At 46.7% G+C, this 23,511-nt stretch overlaps 1 protein-coding gene across 4 annotated transcripts in view; it reads right to left on the minus strand.

Moving 5' to 3' along the window:
* The window catches only part of PHIP (PHIP subunit of CUL4-Ring ligase complex), a 1,862,070-nt gene that overhangs the window by 1,516,884 nt on the left and 321,675 nt on the right, over window positions 1–23,511 (minus strand). For all 4 annotated transcript variants that reach the window (XM_085610989.1, XM_085610988.1, XM_085610991.1 and 1 more), the window contains exons 10-12: window positions 14,508–14,578; window positions 2,547–2,647; window positions 2,414–2,454 (exon numbers count right to left, since the gene is read on the minus strand). In XM_085610989.1, the coding sequence (XP_085467115.1) occupies window positions 2,414–2,454; window positions 2,547–2,647; window positions 14,508–14,578 (213 nt within the window). The remainder of the gene's footprint in view (window positions 1–2,413; window positions 2,455–2,546; window positions 2,648–14,507; window positions 14,579–23,511) is intronic.

Below are 23,511 nucleotides of genomic sequence, written 5' to 3' on the forward strand. Positions count from 1 at the left end.
CTCCTAAATCATCTGGGACAGGAGACAAGGTTGGGGAACGATGAGGCAGGGGTGGAGGAGTTGGGGAAGGCACTCTGAAAGGGGAGGTAGCAGTGTCTTTCCTCTTTGGAGGTGGAGGTGGTGCTGGTTTGTCCAAGTGTCTCTTTTTTTAAGACAATGTCAAATGTCCAGTTTTTGGATCCTTGGACAGTGTCCTTTGGAGAGGATCCGGTGTAAAAAGTTCTTGCGACACTGGTTGTTCGGTCGGCGCCGAAGTTTTCGGGGCCGACGGCTTTTTAGGTTTGTCTAATCCGTGCTTCTTTGGGACCTCCGATTTTTTGGTCGGTGCCGAAGAAGGCTTCGGCACGGGAGTGTCGGTGCCAAGGGCTTTGTGATGTTTGGTCGGCACCGGAAGTGCAGGTTTCGACACCGAAGGCTTTGGTGCTGGGTTCGGTGTGGAGGTGGAGGCCTATCTTTTCTTCGGTGCCGAAGGGTGTTTTTCGGTACCGGTGGTCGGCTGGCTCGAGCCCGAGCTGCCGGAAGGATTAACAGGCGTCTTTACCGGGCCCGAAGGTGGGGTGTGAGAAGCAGTATCCTTGGTCTTGCCTAGGCGCGAAGGTGTGACCGAAGCCTTTTTGGGTATCAGTGTGGGAGGGGGTATTGTACTCACGACCCTCTGCGCCGGGGTGATGTCCTCCACATCTGAGTCGTCGGCCTCGGAAGCCCTGACGAGGTCGTCGTCCTCTTCTTCGACGTTCTGCTGTCCCGGAGCTTTGACGTCGTCCCCGAAGAAGTCGACTGGAGCGGAGGTCGAGGAGTGCGCCATGTTGCGTCTAGCCCGTCGATATCGAATAGTCTTTTTAGAGCGAAAAGACTTGCAGGCGGGACAGACTCTGGCCTCGTGCTCAGGGGAGAGGCAGAGGTTGCAAACCTCATGAAGATCGGTGTGGGGAAACTTGGACCCACATCGAGGGCACTTCTTGAAGGGAGTTCTTTCCATTAGCCGGAGCCGGAATAGGCCCGAAGGCCGCCGTCGACGACCGGAATCGAAGAAGTGCCGAAGAGAAGGTGATTAAGATGATTTATTATCTGAAGGATCTCGATGAGCGAGGATTTTCCGTCGATCGTTGAACTGGAAAAGTTCAGAACCGGAGCGCGAAGTATTACATCCGAGCCCGATGGCGGAAAAAAACTATCTGAGGATGGAGCCGAAGCCCATGCGCAATACGAACCAAAGGAGGAGTCACCGACCTCGTGACTTCCAAAGACTTTCCAGGAGGAAAAACAAACTGCAAACATCCGGGCCCAACACCAGATGGCGATCTATGCACAGTGTATAATCTGCACAGTGTATAATCTGCAGCTCATATGCCTCGAACATGATATTACATTATTTTCAAAAGCACAAACTACAATGTTAGGCACTCACAACAATAGAGTACAAATTAAGGCAGAAGAAAACTCAAGACATCTTATTGTTGATCGAGAAAAGATCAATCACAAAAAAACTTGAATACAAACCTTACCCAGGTCACAAATAAAGAAATACAGAACCTTTAATAGAAATGTACTACTAAACATAACGCATTATCCTGGTATTCCCCAATTACTCTGAAGGAATCACAATGAACCAGTAAATCGCACACCAGGCAAGCAGTGAATGAAAACTCATAAATTAACCATAATTAACTGATAAGCTCTGGTTACTGGATGATGCCTTTAAAATGCATTTAATTTCCTAAGCAAGGGCCCCTGGGAGAGTTGTAGTGTTGAACATAGGCAGAAGTAAAAATATATAAAATAAATATTTTCAAAGCAATAAACCAATCAACAAACGACAAGTGGGAGTGTCAAGCGTAACGGAGTCACGTGACATCCAGCCTTTACTACAAGGGAATAAGCATTATAAGATGTAATTGACCAATGATCTAAGGGGCTGAGATAAGAATATAAATGATCACTGCCTTTTTATCACTAGCAAAACTGCAGTAATTTTACATTTTCATTAACGCTCGCTCTCCTACAGGAGAATGGTTTCATGTGGGAGTATATAAAACTGGGTGAAAATATTATAGCTAGGATCAGCATGAGATTAAGAAAGATGGATCTGTGGTAAAGTATGTGGAAGGGAGTATGGTATAAATGTCACAGCAGACTAAAGATCCTCCTGCAATACACCTCATATATATCACCTTTTACTTTCTTTAAGTGGGCAGCAACGTTACAGATAATACGTTGCATAGTTTCAGGTGGGAATGACGCAATTTGGACATTAAGTCAAGGTAGAAAAGAAAAGGAACCATAAGCAGTTCCCATAGGGAGTTAAAGAAGGGACAACCCCAAGAAAAAGCTAGCATTATGTAAAAGGACTGAATAAGATTATTTTGTTAAGAGGCCATTATAGAGAACTTAAACTATTGATTGTTCTACTTACCGATTACTGTTGTTAGAAAATTGAATACTGTCCACTTTGTCCTGCCAAGAAAATTGTAAACAAAATGAGCACAACAATTTACTAAAATCATAGTAAATAGTTAAGGAATACAAATATAATGGCCAGTACTCACAGTATGAAAGTCAAGCTCCGATATCTTCTCTGGCTGACCTGATCCAAAGAAATACACCCTAATGATATGATCTGTGCTTCCTGTTGCCAACAACATTCCACCTACATAAAGAAAGAGGATAATGTCAAGAGTGAGTAACTGAAAATAAATCCCAAGGAGGGTGCTTTTGTATTTCTTAAAGGTGTTCATATACTAATAAAAAGAAAAAAAACAAGTCAAGACCCACTGTCTAGTCCCATCACTCTTTCACCTTCTTTGCTTCATCTACAACACCTAGGTTAAATCAGTCTTCAAGCACCGTTTCACCACAATTAGTGAATCTTCTGTAAAAAGCTTCCACTGAATGCCCATCACAATGATAGTTCTTGCCCTGGTCTTCAACTTAACACTCTAAGCCTAAATTACACTTCTTAAATAGTGCTTCACACAACACATACACAGTTTCTAAATGCAGTAAATAACAGGTGTTACCTTTACCAAGCTGAATGGTACAAGGAGATGGTGTGGTCAAATGACTAAGCGGCTAACTGGGAAACAGAGCGATGGGAGTTCCTTGGCTGTTTTGATCATTAGACTAATACACTATGCAATTTCAGACAAATACATTAAAAAAAACGCATTATAAATAGTATTCCAACAATTACCTTGCTAAACAAACCGGATAAGGAAGAGGAATATAAGCCCTAAGCCTACAAGAGCGTCAAGCAGATTGCCCATTATGCCAAAGATGCACAATAAACTGTCATTATGAGAAAATATATCAAATTAAAGATTGCATCATTTAGCTGGATAGTCAAGATGCCAAATACAATTAATTGACAAGTGCATCCAACCAAGGTTGCAAGGGTCCCAGATTTCAATGAAATATTTTGATGTACCTCCTTTTCAAGTACCTTTCCTTTTGCACATTCATGGTATAAACCAATGTATTTTTATGCACTATGTTATTCAAGCTTCTATGGAGTGTAACTACTTGCCATTAAAGTTTGGACTGTTGAACGTTATGGTATCTAGCTCTTGCTTATATCATCGGGGGTCTAGGTTCTAAGTTCTGAGAATGTGCACTTGAGGAGCTAGAGAGGAGAAGCAGTTGGTTAGAAAAGGCTTCGCCAACGAGTAGCTCCTGAGCTACTGTTAGCTCTCAAGCTACCTGTAAGTAGCTCTTAAGTGTGCAGCCAAGCCTACTAAATTAAAAGCTTTTACTTTTCGGAATTCATATATGCATATTAAAATTGAAAAGCATATTCCAACTGAAAATGTGTGTATCTTTAGAACGCCTAAGCTGATGCTTGGAGAAAAAATGGTTACATGTCCAAAATATATTTAATGCTGATATTTAAGTGATAAATCAGATGGGAGATATATAACTAATGGTATTCCCTTGATACCAGGGGCACTGCAGCTATGACTGCCAGGTACTACCCACGTGAAGGCATTCCAAATTGATAAACCCTTTTTTACCTTACTGCTGGCAACCCTGCCTGATTTACGAAAGTGCTCACTGGTGTTAGTCCTGCAAAGGGTGTCCACTAATGTAATCTTGTCTGATGTGGTGACTAATTTTATACAACAACAATAATAATAATAATAATATTAATAATATAAGTAGCTCTCGATGATTGTCATTGAACATAAGTAGTTCTTACTTAAGAAAAGATTGGAAACCCCTGGGTTAGAGGCTGCAACCATGCTGCACAATCCTGCCACGTGCACAGTTGTGCATCCTCAGCAGAGTCATAGGTTGACAGTAAATTTGGGGATGTGAGCTTCAGATTTCCAACAAACATGAGAGCACATATTGTTAATATACAATATGTGAGCTTTGTCGTGTGTACCTTCACATGCTTCTTTTCAAGATTCGGACGCGCTGAAGTTCAACTCTACCTCTGAGTGAGAGTGCTGCTGCTTGCCCCATGGCTACTTGTACATAAAGAGAAATCTAGGGTACTGTAACGACATGGATATTATTTACTGACATTGCTTTCCTGCGGATTGTTTGGTGGGAAGTTTCACTTCGTCACTTCCTTCTTGCACTCTTGTGTTTGGAACTCCAGTATTAGACTGCCATCTACTAGTCACATTTAATTCTACGGTTATTCTGTTATAGTTTTCTTTAATTCTTTCATTCATCAAGTGTATTAGGTTGGATATTTGAAAGGCTCAAGTATAATGCCGAATATCAGTGTTTGAGTGATATTTGTTATTTATTGTGTTTTGTGTGACTTACGTTTTTTTTGTTGTTGTGTTTACTGTTATTTAACCATGCAGAATATCTCTCCACCTTCGTTCTTCTTTCCAATACCTGGTGAACCAATATTAAACAGTTCAAATGGAAAAAGGGTTTTAATAAATATTTTAAAGTATGTTGTAGAACTTTTTCTGCAGAAAAGTAGGCTTCCTTGCTCCTGCATTGTCTTGAGGTTGTTAGGAGGTTTTTGAACTTCTCCCTAATTTGTCTGATGAGGAAGGAAGTGGTGCAACATCCAGTCTAAATTAATACTAAATATGTATGAAAAATTGGGCAAACATTATTACTTTAAGTGTCTATAATTTGAAACTGTACCATTTTGGCATGCAGGCACAACAGTTTGATGAATTGATAGAGTACTATGTAACGGCTCTAAGGCAGTCAGCGAATACATACAATTTTGGTGGCAATATCCAAGAGCAGATAGGAGATCAATTTATGATGCGATGTATAAATGATAAAGTGAGAGAAGAGTTGTGTTGAAGGGCGATCCTAAACTCAGTGAGATTTTGCTCAAAGCAAATCGAACATTTTCAGGCATTTGTAGCTGAATTATGTCTTCCTCAAAGAAATTAGAGTTGCAGACTGTTAATGTTGTAAGTTTTAATTCCCCACAATTATCTAAAATCAAATACATGCAAAGATATAGAGGGGCATGCTTCAGATGTGGTAATGGAGGACATGGGGAAACAATAAAGGTTGTCTCCTATCAAGTGTGAATGCAATGATACACATTATAACAGCCAACATAACACCTAGACCAGGTCTGATAACTGGCTTGCTTCCCCTGTCATTTCCAGCTGGTATCACTCTATTACGGCTTTCCCACGAACATACTCCGGCCACTTTCCAGTTGGGCTCCTCCTTGGAGATCCCCGACCAGAGGGCTACAAACGCCAGTGGCGCTTTCCCAGCCGCGCCCTCAATGATGACCTCTTCCACTCAGAGGTGCGCGAAGCCATAGAGGAATACTTTACTATCAACACCGGCTCGGTGGGCACCTGGGCAGTCCTGTGGGAGGGATTCAAAGCATATATTAGAGGTGTCTGCATTGCCAAACATGCCGGGGTACTGAAAGCGCTAAGAACAACACTTCCTCGTTTGGAGCAAGACCTGACAGAAATTGACAGTTCGACAACACGCATTCCCGCTCCGGATGCACTCAAGCACCGGCTTGATCTCCTCACTGAATACAAGGAGACCGTAGATCGTGAGATACTATTTTTAGGTAAATATCAGACTGCTAGTCGTTCCGGCAAAGGTGAGCGTCCGGGCCCAACGTTAGCCCAGATGCTCCAACCCCCATACAGCAAAGCCAACATCACAGAGCTGCGATCTTCCACAGACCAGACGCTCACTGACACTTTGGAGATTCGTAACGAATTCCTTGAATATTACACCTCTCTGTATGCTTCTAAAGTGGGACGCGATCCCACTGCACAGGAAGCATACTTATTCGAAATCGCCTTGGTATACTTAGAGAAGAATATGCAGGAATTCCTGGCAGAGCCAATTACAGAGGAGGAGGTTACTAGTGCCATCCTAACCCTGCGAACCTCTTGGGCCTCCGGCCTGGATGGCTTCACTGAGGAGTTTTACAAGTCACAAGGATCTGCTGTCGCCTAGACTGATTGAAGTATATGCGGAAGCCCTCGAAAGGCAAATTTTACCCCCCACCCTTAGAGAGGCCGTCATAATACTCCTCCCTAAACCGGGCAGAGACCCGTCATTATGCGGGTCCTACAGACCCTTATCTCTACTAAATTTAGATTATAAAATCCTGGTTAAGGTGCTCGCTATGCCCCCGTCTCTCCTGATGAAATTTATCATCTATCGCCCCCTTTTGTAGGAGGGAGATTACCTCCTGCTTTAGTAGTGTTAAATGTTCCTGTGACATTGGGCGTTGTCTGGGTGGAATGTTTGGGGGGTAGATGTTAGTTCGAGGCAGTAGCCTGACCAAATTATTTGTGTTACCCATTTGACTGAGGTGATGGTAGTCCAGACAGGAAGGAAATTTTGGAGTCTGCCCCCGACTGTCTGGGGGGAGTGGAGGGAAGTCATTGGGCAGGTGCGGAGGCAGAGCGGGCGATGTTTGTCTTGCCTCTGCCTTTATTATTATTGCCTCTGTAGCCGCCTCTTTGGTAACCCCTTGTAAAGGTGGATTGGATAGGGGCTTTATATGAAGTGGAAGCGGTGTCGGAGGAGTAGCCTCTGGATGTGCTTCGAAAGGAAGAGCGGCAAAAGGAGCGCCTGGGAGGGTGCGATTGTAAGGCTCCCATAGACTTCGCCGTATCCGTGTCTTTTTTCATTTTTTCTAGGGCCTCATCCACTTTTGGGCCGAACAGATGTTCCTGGTCAAAGGGGTGGTTCAGGATGGAAGCTTGCACTTCTGGTTTAAAACCTGAGATCCTTAGCCAGGCATGGCGACGGAGGAAGATGCTGGTGTTAATGGCCCTGGAGGCGGTGTCAGCTGCATCTAGGGCACAGCGGATAGAGGTATTGGTGATGGTTTTGCCCTCCTGAATTAGCTCATTGGCTCTATTTTTATATTTGTCAGGGAGGTGTTACATTATGGCTTCTAGTTCGTCATAATGGGCCCTGTCATATCTAGCCAGAAGCGCTTGTGTGTTTGCGATGCGTCATATGTTGGCAGCCTGAGATGCAGTGCGCTTGCCCGATGCATCCAAGAGTTTGGACTCTTTGTCAGGTGGTGGTGCTTCGCCTGATGCTTGGGAGTTTGCCCGCTTTCTTGCTGTAGACACTACTAGGTAATCTAGTGGTGCTGGCCCTCTGATGTAGGTGGAATCGGTAGGGACGGCTTTATATTTTTTGTCTATGCGAGGGTTGATGACCCTGGCTCTGACTGGATCTTTAAAGACCTCCGGCGCGTGCTTAATAACTCCTTTGGGCATGGGCAGGATGGAGGTGGCCCTGTGTGTTGTGTCGAACGTATCCAAGAGGAAGTCCTCCTCCACGGGGTCAGTATGGAGATCCACACCGTGGTAGTGTGCAGCTCTCTGGAGTAGGTGGTTGAACCCCAATGAGTCTTCTGGTGGGGATGGTCTGGAAGGGCAGATATCATCCTGTGGGACATTAGAGATGTCTGGAATGGTATAGTCGTCCCATGGGTCAGGGGAGCCTGTAGGAGTGGGGTCCCCTGTAGGTTGGTCATGGGGCTCGTCCCCCATGTCATCATAGACAATCATTGTCATCATCCGGAGAGGGTGTGGGAGAATGATGAGGGGGGGGGGGGGAGGGGGGAGGAGGTGGCGGTTGAGGGGGTGAAGGTATTCTTAGAGGGGAGGTAGCAAAGTCCTTCCTCTTTGGAGGTGGATCTGGGGCAGGCTTGTCCAGCTGTCTCTTTTTAATGCTAAGCATCAAATGTCCAGTCTTTGATCAGTATTTTCTGCAATGGATCAGGCTTAAAAAGTTCAGATAGTGGCCTGTCAGTCGGCGCCGAAGGGATCGGGGCCGTAGGTTTTTTTGCTTTAGAATCTGCACTAGTTGGTTGTTTTAAACTGTGCAGCTTTGAAAGGGTTGGTTGGTCACTCGGCTCCGAGTTGCTTTTCGGCTTCGAGGTGTGGGTGTCTATGGCCTTGTGTTTCTTGCTCGGCTCCGGGGGCGGTGTCGGCACTGAGGAGCTGGTGCTAGTTTTCGGCGCCGAGTGCTTTGGTGTGGAGCTCGGTGTCGAGGAGGCGCCATTTTCTTTTTTGGCGTCAGTGCGGAAGAGTGTTTTCCAGCACCGACGGGGGGCTAGCTCGAGCCCGAGCCGCCGGAAGGCTTGATAGGCTTCTTTACCGGTCCCGAAGGTGCGGTGTCAGAAGCAATGTTCTTGGTCGTGCCTAGGCGAGGGAGCGAAGGAGTGACCGAAGCCTTTTTGGGTGCCATGGAGGATGTGTGTTAGGGGTGGGTGACAGTACTCACGACCCTCTGTGCCGGAGTGATGACCTCGACATCAGATACGTCGGCCTCGGAGGCGCTGACGAGGCCCTCGTCGGTGTGCTGTCCTTCTGGAGCGTCAACGTCTTCCCCGAGGAAGTCTGTGATCGCTGTCGACGAGTGCGCCATAGTTCTTCTTGCCCTTCGGTCTCGAATGGTTTTCTTGGACCGGAAGGATTTGCACGCTGGACAGTCTCGAGCCTCGTGTTCAGGGGAGAGGCAGAGGTTGCATACCTCGTGGAGATCGGTGTGGGGGGAATTTTGACCCACATCGAGGGCACTTCTTGAATGGAGTCCTTTCCATTAGCCAGGACCGGAGCTTGGGTAGGCCCGAAGGCAGTCGTCGTCGACTGGAATCGAAGGTCTGGATCGATGAGAGCCGCGTCAAGTGTGTAGATCGCGATCGAAAACAATACCGCGAAAAGGGGGGAGGATTGCGCGTCGACTGGAACTGGAAACTGTTCGGAACCGTAGCGAGAAGAGCACATCCGAGCCCGATGGCGGAAAAAAAATAATCCGAGGATGGAGCCGAAGCCCATGCGCAATACAATCCAAAGGAGGAGTCACAGACCTCGTGACTTACAAAGACTTTCCAAGAGGAAAAACAAACTGCAAACACCCGGGACCAACACCAGATGGCGATCTATGCACAGTGTGTAATATGCAGCTCATATGCCTCGAACACAATATTTAGCAGTATTTTGGCTAATTTCTGGGTCCCCTCCAGGGGAATCCACAAACCCTGGGTACCTTTAGAATCCCCATGATGTTGGAAGAAAAAGGATGCAAATTCGGTGTGGATACCTTATGTGGTCAAAAAGTTACAGGGGCCGAAGCGCAAACTACCCCAAATAGCCCAAAAAAGCCTTAGCACAGGGAGAGGGGGGGGTGTCAGTCCTAGCAGCGAAGGGGTTAAGCATTGTTAGACTTACAATAAATATTGTGTAGAGAAAAGGTCAGGAGTTTGACAATAGTCCTAATGTGGATGATCCCGCCTTTTATGACACAATATGGTGCAAACTCTGCAAATTATCCCCTGCGGCACTTATCTGTGGCGGTGACTTCAACGTGGTCTGAGATCCTGTGATGGATCGGGTGTCTGCGGCTTCGCTCCCTTTTGATCACACTAGCCTGGGGTGGTAGGAAGCCTCGACTCAAGTGGGAGACACTTACCCTTCCATATGACCAGGGTGGCTTTGCTGCACCAGATTTTCATCTTTATTATCGCTGTGCACAGGCACATTACGCTTACTACTGGCAACATGACCCAGCATTCATTCCGCATGTGGCGGTGGAGGCGGGCGCTGTGCACCCCATACAACTCAAGGCCATGACAGTTGCCAAACATACGGTGTTTGAAAAAGGGGAGTTTGATACAGTGCAAATTACATCTAGCGTCTGGCCCGAACTTGGTCAACGAGCACATAAGTTGCCGTTATACGCAACTAGCATGCCGCTACTACATCACTCTGACATCTGTCACCAGGGAAGCTGGCGCATTGAAAACCCTGAACGATATGGAACTGTTCACAATGACGGATGTGTTCCCTGGAGGCCAGGTCATAGCCTCCGAAACTATAGGTGCCCGGGGCAAGGTTCCCGCCATGCATCTCTTTGTCTATACCAGACTACGTTCGGCTATGCGAGCACTTTATCCACACTTTCCCATACAGCCACCGGCCCTAGAGGCGTTGCAACTCCTATACTCCGCTAAATCTAAGGCCAAGCTAGTCACTAGAGTGATAGGCCACCTGGGGGTGAGGCAGCGTTGGCTAGATGGAATGCCGTGCTGCCAGAGTTGCTCTCGGAGGATGATTAGTTGAGTAGCTGCTCCCCGACGGGCCAGCTGACGGCGAATGGCAACTTACTGTTGGTACATTTTAAATATTTCCATCAGCTTTATTACACTCCTGCACAACTTCACCGATATGGGCTGCGACAAACTGACACCTGCAAGCGATGTGGTATGTCAGGGGCAAACTTCTATCATCTAGCCTAGGAATTTCCGAAAGTGTATGAATAATGGGGCTCGGTCATATGAATTATATGGTTGAGGAATCTGTTGAGTGCAGCCCAGGGGTGTGCTTGCTGGGGGTTGGCGCTAAAGTGAAGTCATTCAACAGGAAATTTGTGTCCATTGCGCTATTAATGGCTAAGCGTAGGGCCTCCGTCTGCTGGGAAAGCAGGGCTGTGCCCACCACTAAGCTATGGTTGCAGGATCTGACATACTGCCGGGACCAGCTCACATGTTATGTGGAAGAACTACCCACTGCATCCAAGCCACGAGATGTCTGGAGGCCGTTCACGTCCTATCTACTGTCAATTGCTGACATTTGATGACTGACAGGTGTGCATTGCAAAATTGCCCTGCCTATTCCCACTCTAAAAAAATTTTCCTGCTAATGCCATGTCTGTATATATTTGTGCCCTTGACGACGCGTTCTGCAACACTGATTTCTGCAATGAGTTTTATATATATCATACATGCTGTGCCAATGCCATAACCTGCTTGATTGTAAAATGTTCTTTCCTGTATCTGAAAAAGCAGAAATAAAATACAAATAAAAAAAAATCCGCAAAATAAATAAGGCAGATGGTGCAAACCACCATCATAAAAGACAGTATTAGACACTGTCCACATATAAGTGAAAAAGCAAAAGCGAAACTACGCTAAGAGAAAGAATCCCGCATAGCGAAGCGTAGACTCTTCTAAAAAAAAAAAAAAAAAAAAGTGCGAGCAACAAGGGAAGAATATCTCAACAGACCAAAATATAGACTTATTACCATGTAGAACTGTGCCATCCAACAAGGACGGAGCACAGAAGGAACAATGTACTTCAAGAAGGTATCTTCCCTTATAACAATGGAAGTGTAAAACAGAGCAGAAGAGATCGTCAAAGACGACGACTATATAGGAGACACAAGCCTCTAATTAATGGAGAAGGCGGGCGGGAGGGAAGACAGCAGGAGAAGAGGAAGAAGAAGAATCTCCTGATGATAGTGCATGAAAAGGCACCATCTACAGGAAAAAGCCCCTTGGAGGGAGTCCGCCGCATATGGTCATTCCGAAAGGAGCGCAACTATGTGATGAGCACTCTTGAAAGAAAACCAATGGCAACTGAAAGTAGGCGAGAAGGAGAAGTCCACCTGGCAATGTTCTCACAGAACGGGGAGGATGGGTGGGCGTTAAGGAATCTGCGGCTAGACGTCTCTACCAGATAAATCGTTACCAAAGGTAAGTAACTCGTACATCCGATAGAAACATCTAGCCGCAGATTCCTTAACTTAGAATAGGTACCACAGCCATACCCCTGCAGACTCTGCAGAGCCCCACAACGCAGAGGTAGCCCAAGCAAAGACACACACTGTATTCAGTGAACAAAGGGCAGCACTAGTGGAGGCAAAGATGTTACAACCCCACGACTCAAGCCATCTGGACTCCCTGGAGGGAGGAAGCATTAACTGAGGCAAGGAAGGGAAGGCAGTTTGCAAAACAAACCCCTGCACGTCTTGGTGAACAAATACGTAAACTGGATCATGTGGAGCAGGCCGGTGGCAGTGCAAGACAGAACGAGCCATCGGATCATCGGAAGCTGGCCGAGCCCAGGTGCCCAAAAGGTCGTCATAAAGAGAAGCTTCAAAGGGCAGAAGCGGCTCCACATTCCCGACCCATGGGAAGGACCTCAAATAGAGGTTCCACAGGCAAGGGGACCGAAGGGGGCTGCATATTTAGAAGACGAGTGGCTAAGGAGACTACTCTAAGAAACGCTGCACCGGCCTCGCTAGCCCTCCGAGGAGGGGACAGCAACTCATCTGTAGGTGAGGGCTGTTAACTAAGTCTTCCAATACACTGAGGGTGCGACCAATGCCCGAAAGAAGGTAGCCCCATTGACGAATGGGGGTCCTGATGGGGCTCCTGAGGAGGCGGGGATTCTGCAGGGTCTACAAATTCTAAGGGGGGGGGGGGGGCACAGGCAAGGATAGATCCGGCGTAGCCGGAAGTGAAGGCAACGCCAAACTCTCCCCAGAAGCTTCCAGAGAAGAGTCAGAACCCAGCGCCGACACGGCACCAAAACTACTTGTCAGTGACGACCCTGCCTCGTCTGATGCCGACCCTACTCCATCCGGCGCAGAGTCGGCTCCGTCCAGCGCCGATTCCACGTCCATCACAACAAGCTCTGCTTCCGAAGAAGGGGATGGCGCCAGAGCCGGGGAGTCAAGCCTCCGGTGCTGCACCGGCACCAACTCAGCCTCAAACATAACAGGATCCGACTCCGAAGTAAGAAGTGGAGTCGGAGCCAGGGAAGCGAGTTTTCGGCTCCGGGCAGGCGGCCGACTGTCCGGAACGCCGAGGTGTGCTCGAAGCAAGGCTTTGAGCACCAGCATCCACCTGCGGTGCCACAGAGAGCCCCTTGGGACAATGCGGCGTGGCAGAAGTGCTATGGGTCGTAGAGTGGGACGCAGCCGGTCCGCACCCTGACAACACCACATCTCCTTCGTCCCTGGGGAGGGGGATGGGCTTATTTGGGCTGGGGGAGAACCCACCGGTGAATCTGTTGGGGACCCCGTAAGAAGCGGAGGCCCCGAAGACGGCTCAGGGACAGGGACCTCCATTTGGGTCCGAATCAACCCCGCGCCCGGATAGGGCAGATAGGTGATGGGCGACTCCCAGTGGCGCACGGCTGGAGAGCTCCGGAACTAGTGGCCCAGACAACAGACAGAAGTGAGGTCGAGGACCTCGGCGACATGCGCCGCGACTTGCCCATAAGGGGTGAATGACATCTTCGGGCCCCAGAGGGCGACCAATGCCGCAACTGGAAACCAGAGGGACCTGCCGGCAATCAGGAGGCTGGAGGACGAGACGACTGACCGGGACAGGCGAGCTGAAAGGAGCTTCATCCGGCGCTCCCGTTGGGACTTCGGCTTGAGGTGTTGGCAGGCATCGCAATCCGTCGAGTCGTGCTGTTCACCCAAACACCACATACAGATAACATGTGGGTCCGTTGCAGACATTTTCCGCGAACAGGAGGTACACGTTTTAAAGCCCGAAGGCATCGCACACTGTTCCAGGCACGAAGCGTCAAAAGGGCAGGCCAGAGGAACCGCTTACTCCGGATCCACGTTGCACGCGGAAAAGAAGGAAACTGATATCAGCGCGCCGGGAGGGACTTATATGACCTCGTCGACGTCACGTACATGGACGACGTCACGGCAGGGTCGTGTGGCGCCGTCCCCCAGCGCGCAGAGGTGCTGCTGCAAAGAATTTTCCGGATCCAGTATGACACCTGGGGATATTCTAAGTTAAGGAATCTGCGGCTAGATGTCTCTATCAGATATTAGATATAGGAAACGTCTAGGAAGGGCTTTTGCTCTTCTCAGAAGAGCTTAAAGGATCTGTTTTGTATCCGGGTTAAACAGACAAGGTTAATTTTATCATTGAGGCAAGGACAAAGAACATGGTTAGCAAAAAGGAAATGTAAGGGATACCTAAGGAGTTAAGGTTAAGGGAACCGGATGATGTAAATGTGCAGATGAGGTAAAGAGGGTGAGTTAACAGTATTTGAATGTTGAATGCATGTAATAAAGTAGTGGCAAAAGTGAAGGGGTAGGGATCAAATAGGAAGAGACATAGAGCTTATCAATATTATCGTTCAAAGTCAGTATTGTAAAAAACATTCACTGGGATGACTTATGGACTTATTTTGACCTATGAAAAGAACACAAATATTTATCGGATTAAAACCACCAATAATAAAATTACATTGGCTATTTACCAGCACTGTAGGATGAGCAGATCATTTGGACTCCAGGCCGTGGGCGTTCTGTAAATTTTATTGGCTTTGGGCTAGAACAATAAAATCATGGTCAGTCTTGTCTCGCAACAGACATCCATATAAGGCAATTCAAAGGAAAGAAAGTACAACAGTAAACACAAAGCACAACACAAATCTACCGATTAAACATGTGGAACATTCTTCGATGCCGATATGTTTCTATTGTTCATTTGTGTGGTAGTTACTGTATGAATGTTCTAAAAATTCAATAAAGGAAGGCGTCCAAAAAATGTAGAACATTGTTGTGCATCTTTACGAGACCCTGGCCAAACTCGGAATCATTAGATCAGTGTTTCCCAAACTGGGGTCCGAGGACCCCCAGGGATCCGTGGCACATTCCCAGGGGGTCCTCAGCCAGCAATTTTAAAAGCACTGCAAATTTCTTTGTGAAATTAGCAGTTTATGAGCAACTATAAAAGTGTCAAGAAAATGCCAGTGATTAATGTACCTGCTGGAGAGAGATGAGAGTTTTGTCCAGTGGCAGCTGTGACTTATCTAATGTGACACAGAGTTAATATGCCTACTGCAAAGAACGTGTACAATGCATTTTAAAAAACAGTATTTTATGTGCATAGGTCACAGAGATTCTTTCGTCACTGTGCAATTCATAAGGGACAATCGTAATCTAGCGGTGTTCTATGAACTGTCATCAAAGAGCTGCTTGCAAACTACATGGTAAAATTTAGCAACATATGTTTATTCCCAGTCTATCATTATCCTGATGCTGCTATGTTCCCACTTCCTGCACATGAACAATTTTGTAATGCTGTTTTGTCATTCTATGTGTGCTGCCTAATGCAGCACACATGGAAGTTACAAAACGTCATTTTTATTAAAGATTGTTTATGTGCAGGAAGGGTCACCTTCCTGAACATAAACAATCAAAGGTGTTTTGCTTTTTCCGTTGGAAAAAGTAAAAACGAGGAGAAATAAGGCATTTCTCCTCATTTCGCAAAGTTAAGACCAGGTTTTTCATAGTCTTGATTTGGGTGCTGTCTCCTATTTAAGCTGACCTTGTAAATAGAGGGCAGCGTCAAAATCAATGGGTGTTGGAGTGAAACGCCCACTGTAACTCCCACTGCCCACCTTTTTAACGCTAAGCATTGCGTGATAGGGGGCCTTATTTACAAGGCAGCTTAAGCCACAATAAGTGGCTTAACGCAGCCTTGTAAATAAGGCAAAGCCCCTATTGCCACAGGAACATCGCTAAAAGTGACGTTCCCAATGTTTTAATGTTTGAAATTTAAATCCTACAAATTGCTTGGGGGTCCCCGGCTTTCAGTGGTGACTCAATGGGGGTCCTCAGGAGTCAAAAGTTTGGGAACCACTGCATTAGATGATCACTGTGCAGAGCTTTTTTATTGCAGCCAACAATGCAAATCAATGTCATACAAATAAATGGTCTCTTTTGTAGTATTTGCACCGCATGAAGCACAGAAAAAAAAAAAACTATGTGGGGATAACTGGATAACCTGATATTAAAATTAATATAGTTAGTACATAAAATTGCCCCAAATTATTTACAGAGAAGATTAAACTAGACCAGAGATTTTAATGAGGTATGGGCGACAACCAATATGAGGTTTACCATAACAGAATAGCATGCTTTACGTCACGAAGAGAAAAACTATTAGATCTCTATATTGCAGGGGATCTAAATCCTCTGTGCAATTATCTTATTCTGAAGGTCCTTTAAAGCCGGAAACAGTATTAGCAATTATTAATTATTATTTCCAGGAACGTTCTATCTAATAACGTATGGCATATGTAATGTAATAAAAACACATAGCTCTAAAAGAAAAGAAAAAATGACTTAATTGTCATTTTAGTTCATCTGCGGCGACTCGTAAAAGTCACAAGCATTAAATAGTCCTGCCCATGTGCAGCGTCCCAGAGCACTCCCATATACAACCTCTCTATAGAAATACCAATTTGAAAAAAATAGGGATAAAAAAAAAGGAAAAACACAGGAGCATGTCCTAGCTAGGCTTGGAGAAGAAAGCAAGCTACCAAAGTTCCACACCTACCTAGAGTGAGTGACCAAAATCACTGGCTGCCTCAGAACAGAGATGCAGTCTACTTTTGATGCTTCAGCAAGCCAGGGAGCCCAAGTTCCTCCAGGCCTGACAGAGCAGTGATGGAATAGGGGGGCCATTTTCTTAATGTGGAGAAACAGGCTGCAGATAACTTGGGCTACCGGCATGATCCAGACAGGAGTAGGGGCAAAAGACGATCTCTACAAATGATGAACAATGGTCTTCCACCACAACATTGGAGTTGCCAGCTAACAGGAGGAATTGATTCACCACCATTTTGCAAAAACAAACTTAGAGTAAACAAGTTTACTGGCTGACACCAGTGGAAGATGACATACTGCAGGATTGTCATGTGGAAATGTCCAGACTCGATATATCAATTGAGGGGTCACAAGTCCAGGAATGGCATTAGTGACCCATCTTTCTTGGAATATGGAAGCAAAAGGAGTAGACACCCTCACCCTAGTGGTAAGGCAAGCACACTTTAAATGGTTCTTTTGTGAAGGAGCGCCTGAACCTCTTTCTTCCAGAAGGCTATGTTCTCTGCTGAGGGTACATATGTGGGTTGAGATGTTAAGCGGGGTTGCAAGAAGTTCTAAGAGTAGCTGTCGTATACCTCACCTGTGTTTCTACAGGAACGCCACGGAACTGCAGCAGAACTCCACAACTTCACCCCAATCACCTCCTGTGCCTATAGGAAAACAGGCTACACTAGGTAATCAGGGGAAGAGGGGAAACAAAACAAGGGAAAGATGGGGAGATACTCCTCTGTGATACGAGGAACTGCGAAGAGACTTCAAAACCAGGAGATTTCTGAAAACAATCCACTAGGCAAATAAAGCTAAAGGCAAATGAATCATATTAGAAAACAAAATACCACCAACTCCTTTAATTGTATGACTCTCAGCAGGAAGATATATACCCATGTCCCCTTTTTTGGCCAGCACTGTAGAGGAGGTGCAGAATGAGGACAAGTTTTAAACAATGCTGCAAATGTAAGGTACAATCTTTTATTGAAAGAATATATCTAAACGTTTTCCATATGCTCCTTTTCTCTGTGATGCTCACCTGCAATAATTCTTCCAACTTCTTGACATAAATAACTGAAAATCAATAAAATATCAGAGCAGGCGAAGTTAAGCACCAATGGAGGAAGTTATAGGTGATCAGCAGGGTACCAGTAACTTTGGTTGGAGATTGCCATTATATACTTGCAAAGAAATACAAATAACAAAAAGGCAGCGCAAGGCGCTGAACACCGTAACCACGGATATATAAATGCTGCTTCTTCGCCTTCACGGCTTTCTGAGAGCGCAGGATACCAACTTCATGCCGAAAACAGGAGCTAACACCCCGACGAGGAACCAGGACGCAGAAGTGAGGGGCCGCGATGCACCGGAAGTGACGAACCCAGGCCAGAGAACACTAGAACACGAAGCGCTCTCGCTCGGGAAAAGCAGAGTTTTAACTGTTCTGCGTAACCCTGCGCTGGCACGTCCGACGGGAGTCTCTCGCCGACTGTCAGGATTGCGGTGGAAGCCTCGGCAGTTTGCAGGCGTCCGACCAGACAACCATGACAGTAGCCATGGTTAACCATCACTAGTACCCATTGATCCGATATGTTTACCTCCCAGCGAGGGAATACATTTTGCAATCTCCCCATGACATTTGATGCATGATAGGGACGGAGGTGGGGCAATTAAGTGCTTCGAGGCGGAGGCGCCTTTGCCAGAACCACCCCTCCCCTTGCCTGTTACTACCCTAGTAGGCACCTTAGGTGTACCCTCTGCCTGCCGGCTGGTGGAAAGACTGTTGCGACCTCTGGAATGACTGGGTGGAATCAGAGGCTGCTGCCTATTAAAGGAGTCTCCAAAGGCAGCGGTTTGAAGGGCACCAACGGATTTTGCAATATTGGTGTCCTTTATCTTCTCCAGCATCTCCTCAACCAGGGATCCAAGATGTGTTCCCCTTCAAAGGGCAGGTTGAGGAGATTAGATGGGACCTCGGGTTTCCGAAAAAACTGAGCCTGGCAAGGAGTTTGATAAGGACGCTGGCTGTCTCCACAGCATCAAGGGTGCAACGGATAGTAGCGATGTAGATGGTTTAGTCTGCGAACACCCTCTCCTACGCCTTTTCCTAAACTCTTTAGGGAGATACTTCATGAGCTCCTGCATTTCCTCCCATTGGGATCCATCATAGTAGGAGAGGAGGCCCACAGAGTTGGCTATGTGCCAGTAGGTAACTACCTCTACTGCCACCCTCAAGTCAATTGCATCCAGCTTCTTGCTTTTTTATCAGGTGCCTGGGCATCGCCCGCGATTCAAGCAAAAGCCCACTTGCAGGCAGTGTGCACGACCAGAGAGTTGGGGTAGGAACTATCCCCTGGGTAGACAGTGTCACGAGGCGAGGGCTATACTATTTCTCCACACTCAGTGTTACTAACGTGGCTTTGAGAGGTTCACTAAATGTTTGTGGGACGGATTAGACGATGCCCTTCAACATGGGCAGAAATTGCATTGTGCACTCTGACAATGTCTCAATGAAAAAAACGGTCTACAAAGCTAAAGGTTCAAACGAATAACCAGCCCTAGTGATTAGACAACTGGCAGCATTCAAGGGTTCCAGATTCTCCTCTGGATGACCATAGTAAGAGAGTAAACCTTCCACGTTTCAAGCTCTCAAACGGATTCCACAAATTGAGATACTACAACCGACGCTCCCTTGTAAAAGGAGATCCTCACTCAAAGCAAGCAAAGGTGGAGGTGGAGATGGAGATGAATCATAACCATATCATATGTACCAACCTATTTTGAAGAGAAAGACCCTTAGCTAGATGGTTTCCAAGCTTGCGCCAAATACTGAATGCATTGTCAACAAACACAATGATAGTTCTGTAGATGGATCAGAAAAAAATCTCTTGCAAAACCACTCTCTATTGAGATGGAGCTCTCAAAAGCCAGATAGCCTGTCTTCCCACTAAGAGTGCAGAAAAAGGCCCTTCCAAAGAGCATGAGCCTACACTCAGGCCATCATCCTTGTTGGAAAAATTGCAGATGATTGAGAATCCCCAGTGTAGGAAGCTGGCTCTGTATATGCTATACCAAAGTGAGGTATAGTGTGCACAGAGTCCAGTGGAACCCCCAGAGGTAGGCAGAGGTAAAGTTAGATAGCACCTTACTCTCTATTTGTGGTAGTGTGGTCGAGCAGTAAGGCATCAGAGGACAGTGTTTGTTGTACACACTCAGCCAGCAAATGAATTCACACACTCAAAGACTGAACTTCAGACCAATTGTGTTTGAATAAAAATATTCTTTTAGATATTCTATTTTCTAGAACCAAGCAAGCCTGGCACAGGTAAGTGATAATTACTTTTCAGTAAATATACAGTTGTAATACAGTTTGGATTTGTAATAGTATATGCACTTTGTTTTGACTTAGAGTATGGTTTCAGAGAAATTCAATACTTTGTAAATACAGTTTATAGACTTGAATGGGCTTTTCAGTAAAATTACAGGTAAGTTACTTTTGAGATTGCTTTTCTTACTCAAGAGTAGTATACCTAGATACTACTCTGGGACAGGTTAAGAAAAATCGTTTTTTGTTAAGTTAGTGCAATTTTAAAGAATTTCTTTAGGTTTTCAAACTCCACACTTTGAAACTTTTCCAAGACAAACAGTCAGTGTTATCCTATGAAGGAAAATAGTGTTATCGGTTTTAAGGTAAGTATTTGGTAGTGGGAGTTGAGGTTCTGGGGGTAGACTCAGGGGTCCACCAGGGTCAAGGATGCACTCTTGTTACACCCTCAGAGGCGGCCGGGTGTGGAGTGCTGAGGCCCAGTGTTATCCAAAGGGGGATAGGGGGCCTCTGGTTGGTGGCTGCTGATGAGCAGGCCACTTGGGTGTGGGAGCAAAGCTCCTGGACTTGACCTCGGGGCAAATGGGGAAACAAAGTAGCACCAAAAGGTGCATCCTCAGCGGCACTAGGGCGGCTGGGTGCAGGTTGCTGTTTCGACGTCGGGCGCCCTGTTTTCAATGGGGAACCTCTGGTTTGCAAAGGTACTGCAGGCTTGGGGACAAAGGTTTTCTGGGTGCGACCACCACTTCGAGAGGTAAGTTGGTAAGTTAGGGGTTAGTTAGGCACCATCGGTTTGGGAACACAAGGCCATTCGGCTTCGGGTGCAGGGCTGCCTTTTGTGGTCGGATCTTCTTACCAGCTCCTGGTCGCGGTTGAGGGGACTTTCTGGATTTAGGCCGCAGGCGTTGCCTGGAGGCTTGAGGCAGGTCAGGGGTCGCCGGATCTTGTGTCAGGATCGCTAGGGTGACCTCCTTGTGGTGTTTGTCTTCTCGTGCTTGAGCCGTGGACGGCGGGTGCAGAGTGGGGCGGATTTGTGGTGTCTGGCCGGAGCTAGAGGTCGCAGATGAACAAATCCATTGTTCACAGGAGACAAAGTCTTTGGGGTTGAAGGCAGGCAGGTCCTCCAGGGTTTCAGAGTACGCTGGCTGGAGGACACACCGGGATTTTGCAGGAGCAGGTTCGAGGTGGAGACAGGCCAGTAGGACAGGGGCCAAGTCAGTGGGCGTCTTCCTCTTGTTAGCTACTGCACGGATGTTCGGTCCTTCTTCTTCTTGTAGTTTCTTCTTGTCTGAGGAAGCAACGTTCCGGGGAGCCCCTAAATACTAGCTTTAGGGGTGTTACAGGTAGGTAAAAGGGCGGGACCAATGGGTCCTTCCCTGGGGTTGGCACACCCCCTATTATGCCACCCTCCAGTGGGAGGGGAGCATGAGCTTGTCCCTGGTTGGCTGAGTCCCCCCATCTTAAAGATGGCGTGGACTGAGAGTTGTGATTCACCTCGCCTCCCCCACCTGAGGGGTGGAGTTGGCAGAGGTGGGTACACCTCTCTTCCTCACTTGTTTTTCCCACCGGTTCTCCCACCCAAGGTGGGGGTCAGAACCAGTGTGGATCAGTTGCTGAGAGCAGCAAGTGGCCTGGGGAAGCTCACAAAGGCGGCAAGCCTTTGAAGCTTCCCCCTTCGTGAACCCTGCCCATCCTGCGGGAGGAGGCTTGGCATCTCGTCCCAGGATGCATTGTTTCAGGCCCCAGAGAGCAGCAGGCTCTCGACCCAGGGTTCCAGAAACATGTCTGGTGGTGGCAGCTGAAAGCAGCCACTCAGCTTGGACAACAGTGGTAGGTTAGTTTTCAGGGGGCATCTCTAAGATGCCCTCTGTGTGTATTTTTCATTAAATCCCACACTGACATCAGTTTGGGTTTAATGTGCTGAGAAGTTTGATACCAAACTTCTCCGTTTTCAGTGTAGCCATTATGGTGATGTGGAGTTCGTAACGACAAACTCCCAGCACCATATATTCTTAATGGTAGCACTGCACTTACAATGTCTAAGAATAGACTTACACACTGTAAGGGTATAGGGCTCATGCACCTGTACCCTCTCCACTGGTATAGTGCATCCAGCTAGAGGGGTGACTGATCTAGGCCAGGGCAGTGGGTTGTAGGCATGGCACACAGAGATGTTTGCCACGTCGACTTCACTTTGTTCTGCACCAAAACATGCAGCCTGCAAAGGCTGTGTCTGAGTGTAAGGGTACAGGACCTTTAAGTACTGTCATATTTCCAAGGCTCAGCAATAATGATAATCAAGGCCTTTGGATCCCAGACTAACCCCCCTGACCCCCCCCCCCCCCACACCCCCTCCACAACCCCTCCTATCCTCCCAAGCCCTGCTGCCACACAAATGTACTCAAATGTTGACTCATTTCTCTTACTATATAGTAGACAATCTTTTCAATCTTCCCAGAGAAATTATTTCTATAGACCACTTAAAGTTGCCTTCTTAAAATGAATCAGAATATTGTGCAAGAGGACATGGCAGGGGTAGAGTTATGTTGTGGTATCCCCCTGCACAAGGGAGAGATACTTGAGAAGACACTGGACTTAGAAGCAACAATGTCGAAAGAAAGCCCAGCTGGAAGGAGAAGCTACATGATGCCAGAGAAAAAATTAACGGGCATTATGTCTAGCTGGCCTCCAGCACTTGAATGGATCACAGTTGGGTGACACTGGAATGGTTCCCATGGGACTTCTGTGGATTGATCCTATTTCATTCAAACATATGTTATAGGCATTTAGATTATCAAAAGCATTACATATGTATTCTGTTGGTTTTGCTAGGCATACTACAAAAGAAAGACAGTAATATACAGAAATATTCATGCTTTTCATATATAACCTGTGTCTGCACCTCTCTCATTTGAGGTTTATAACACATCAAATTGTCTTTTGGTGTCAACTTTCTATATCTCCAGTGTACCAGCCAAATAAAAGAGGGGATAGAGGACAACCCTGCCTTGTGCCCTGAAAAATCTTATATAGGGCGTATGCCTTTTTTCAGGTCCTAACCCACACCGGGGAGCTGTCATACAGCATTTTAACCCATTGAAGCTAGTCTTCTCCAAAGCCCATGCACACAATCACAGCAAATAAAAACTCACATCCAATAGAGTTGAAGGCTTTTTCTAGGTCAATGGACAAGATAGCCACATGTGGAAAGGGCTCACACCTTGTGGCGATATAGTACAGAGTACAACTGGCGTAAATTAAATGAGGTGTTCCGGGGCGGGATAAATCTGTTTTGGTATATGTGAATTAAAGAGGTCATATAGAGCAATACGCGCAGTGCCAGGACCTTGCTACGAATCTTAAAGTCCATGTTAAGCATGGAAAGCGGCCTATAGTCCCCAAATCGGGCACCCGAAGTTGTGGTCTTAGAGGGCGGGATCACAAGTGCATCCTGCGTGGACAAAGGGAGGTGGCGGGCTTCAAGGATTCAGCATATAAGTTCACCAGACAGCGTGCCAATCTAGAGGCATACATGGCATAGAATTCCCGCAGGG

The sequence above is a fragment of the Triturus cristatus genome, chromosome 6, assembly GCF_964204655.1.
Source record: "Triturus cristatus chromosome 6, aTriCri1.1, whole genome shotgun sequence".
Taxonomy (NCBI): Eukaryota; Metazoa; Chordata; class Amphibia; order Caudata; family Salamandridae; genus Triturus; species Triturus cristatus.